The sequence below is a fragment of the Drosophila montana genome, unplaced genomic scaffold, assembly GCF_035044405.1.
Source record: "Drosophila montana isolate Dmon_TW-CO22-7 unplaced genomic scaffold, ASM3504440v1 contig_2751_1, whole genome shotgun sequence".
Lineage (NCBI taxonomy): Eukaryota > Metazoa > Arthropoda > Insecta > Diptera > Drosophilidae > Drosophila > Drosophila montana.
The window spans coordinates 13,542-17,039 of NW_026997624.1; the positions used below are offsets into that span (position 1 = coordinate 13,542).

The following is a 3,498-nucleotide window of genomic DNA, read 5'->3' on the forward strand; positions in this document are numbered from 1 at the left end:
ATTCGAATAAATAAATTAATTAGCAATTATTTGTTTCTTAAAATTTTCCAATTTCTTTTGAACTCAATACAATAGGCAATCTTGTCATTTCAAGTCGATTCTTTGTTCTGATATTGTTCTCAATTGTAACATTTGGGTGCTATTTTTTTTTTCATTCCACTGTCGCTCGAAAGAATAAATTTATTGTTCGCATCTCACTCAGTTGTTAACAATTTCGGCTCTGTGAAGAGCATAGTATGCCAATCGGTGGTGACCAACACAGTTAAGAACGACTCACAGTACCGTCCGATAAGAATTCAAAGTGACCTGTAAATTCACCAAGAGTGGTTCTTGAAAAATTCAAGGTCGAAGTTACACCAAAAACTGCTTGTCAAACTGTGAGACCACTTACTTTTCAAAAGAATCGCGTTCGCACAGCAGACGTGCTTAAAACCTTTTCAACTGTATTAAAAGATCCGTCAAATGTCGACTGGTACAACTGCCATAATCCGCACCCGCAAGTTCATGACCAACCGTCTGATTGCCAGGAAACAAAAGGTCTGCGATGTGCTCCACCTGGGACTCTCGTCGGTCAATAAAACGGAGACTCGCGAGAAGCTCGCCGCCATGTACAAGGTGACACCCGATGTTGTCTTTGCGTTCGGTTTCCGTACAAACTTTAGCGGTGGCCGTTCCACGGGCTTGTGTGCTTGTTTTGCTGGAGACGCGCACCGACAATTCCCAATTTAGCTGCTGGTTATGCGCTAGTCTAACTTTTAAAATTTAATCGACAACAACAGTAAAATCAGTTATTTACTTTTTGGAACGGCTGTTGTTTTATATGCTTAAGAATATAAAACTCAATAAGTAAAAAAAAAAAAATATTAGCCCGATAAATACCCGTCTCCGTTCGAATCGAAAATCAGTGACGCAGCACACAGCGTGACATGTAACTGTTCACTCTTCAAATCAGACGAGATCAGATTAAGACACTGTTGGAAAAGGTAGAACATGAGTAGGACCTGTTTTGTAAAGCTCTTAACCAAGGCACTTGGAGCAGTGGTGGTCTTGTAACTATGCAAGCCAAATATGATTGCTCGCTAACACGGCTCCCTCATTCTCCTGTCTCGAACGCTTTTACAAGTTCAACAGAGTGTAGGCGTACATGTTTCATTTATTCAAGCGTTGCAAAAGATTGTCATTCCCCTTAACAAAAGAACTTGCAGGCAACGAGATTTATTATGCACAAGATAGACTCATTCACCTCACCCAGTAACAGAGTTCACTTGCTTAAGCAATAAAAAACCACTCACTTCTAGTAAGCTCCTTAATTTGAATCTCTTGATAGTAAGGGAATCATTCAAGCATGCGGTCGCTAGCAAGGGAATCATTCGAGCATGTGGCGTTGTAGGCGCTTCCGAAGCGTTCAGCTACGATGAGCGACATCCAATAATGCCGTACACGTATGCGTTCTCACGTCTTTTAATCGCGTTCGCTTATCACTTATCCGTGCATGAGCGCAGTCAGCTGACGATGCGTCTAATATCACAGTACCGCTTCCCAAAGATTAATAATTTGGTCAAATTAAATCCTGCAAAATCTGCGTAATGCGTTATGTGTGCGTCTTTATCTGTTTTAGCACCAAGGCCATACACTGAACTGACTAAAGAGGACGCTTGTGCCCAGCGCAAAAATTCCGATAATGGCACAAGTTTCGACACAGCTGCCAAGCTTCATTAGCGCCATTTTGTGGAAGTGCTTAATCCAGGCAACATTTAGTCACCAAAAACTCTCCTGGCACTTTGACCCTCCTAGCGCTTTGCATATGGGCGGCCTGTGGGAAGCCGATGAGAAGAGTTTTAAAACTACAAGGCGTCATTCGACACTAGAACACTATACGACCCGTGCTGTCCTGTGTGTCTTATCGACGTTTCATTGGCAACGGATATCGGGTTTTCCCTCATTCGCGTCGGTACCGACTGCGCTTGCTTCATCCGCTGCAGGACCTCTAGTTTCAAGCGAGAAGTCGTCCTACATGTGACAACATGCGATTGCAGTGGCGGACGTTCACACAAGAAGGATGCAGGTGATGGGCCGTCAGCAATGCTGCACAGAAGTTTGACTCTGAATCCACAACCTGAACCAAATTATTTTTCAACTCACTTACCATTAACAACATCCAATTTAGGCATAATTTAATATGGAAAACATTTCAAAGCGGTCACAACGAGCTTGTTTTTTTGAGGAAAGGATTTTTCAGCCTAGGAGACATCAGCCATTTTTATGAGCAGCAGAAAATTCATCGCCCTTACCTTCTGTGGACGCAAAAATCAATCAAGAAAAGTAGGAATGCACTAATCCCATCCTGTTCATTGTCAAAATTTGCTCACCTCTATGCCGACACATTGCAGACTCATACTTCTGTATGTATGTGCATATCTTTACGCTTTACATACTCCACTGCTAAAGCGAGGGGCAAATTTCATACTAGAAATACGCGGAGGGTGGCAACGTCCATCTTGCGATCCACTGCGCTAAGCGGGAGAACGCAGAAGGGCGACTGCGATTGGCCAACCGATTCGCTCACAAAGAGAATAGGAGGGAAGCGAATCGGGTGCCCTTCGTAATGCCCTTGGCCTTAAATTGGGCCGTTGACCCAGTGATGCAGCAGTGCACATGGGCAGCAACGGTGACCACTTTTCGATGTATGCGTGTGCTGAAATTCGGCACCGATGATGCCCAGCAGGGAGTTCGAGTTTGTCAGCGGTCAACGGCGGGTGTGCTGCCAGAATATCTCTTAACTAAGTTTCAATGTCTTCAAAGAAAAGAAAAATAAACATTTCCGCGGTCGAGGCATCAATAAAATTTAATTTTAAAATCACGAAACTCACATAGAAAATAACATATGATCCTGCCGGCGAGGACACCTAAACATGCATAAAATTTCTACATGTACAAAAGTTGCCAGACAGCCGTAACTAGTGCTGCACGAAAACCAAAAAAAAAAAATAAATATACTTAATAAAACGCAAAAAAAAAAATTAAAAATACAAAAATGTACACGCCGAAACTTAAACCGCCAAAGAGAAAAAATGTATATATCTAAACAGCCCAAGAAACGATATAAGGCAACCGAGTTCCACGCCAAAGAACGCCAACCAGGCCCACCAAAATGTTCCCCGGCCCGGAGATCCTAGGCGCGGCCAGACGGGACTCCGACAGCGAGAATTGTCCAGCAGAAGGAGTCCGTTCCAAGGTCGTTTTTTTTTCGCCCCAGGCCGAAGGAAGAGGCCAGAGAGCCCGGATAGTTGTCCGATTCGGTGTGCGAAGAGAAAATAGTGTTCTTAAGTAAAAATTGAAAATAATCTTAATTTACTATATTATTTAAGGAAATAAATAAAAAAAATGAAAAAAAAATAAGAGAGAAATTATTAATAAAGTAAGGAAATAATAGATATACAGAGTATTAAGTAGATAGGATAAAGAGAAAGTGATGGGGAATCACCGATCCCCTGCTCA

General features: G+C 42.5%; 1 protein-coding gene across 1 annotated transcript; it reads left to right on the top strand.

Moving 5' to 3' along the window:
- Positions 1-447: 447 nt before the first annotated feature.
- Positions 448-1,719, top strand: LOC135429972 (small ribosomal subunit protein eS24-like). The gene is made up of 2 exons (XM_064684482.1): positions 448-685; positions 1,619-1,719. Exons 1-2 carry the CDS (start codon positions 463-465, stop codon positions 1,717-1,719), a joined length of 324 nt encoding a protein of 107 aa, XP_064540552.1. The 5' UTR covers positions 448-462.
- Positions 1,720-3,498: the final 1,779 nt, after the last annotated feature.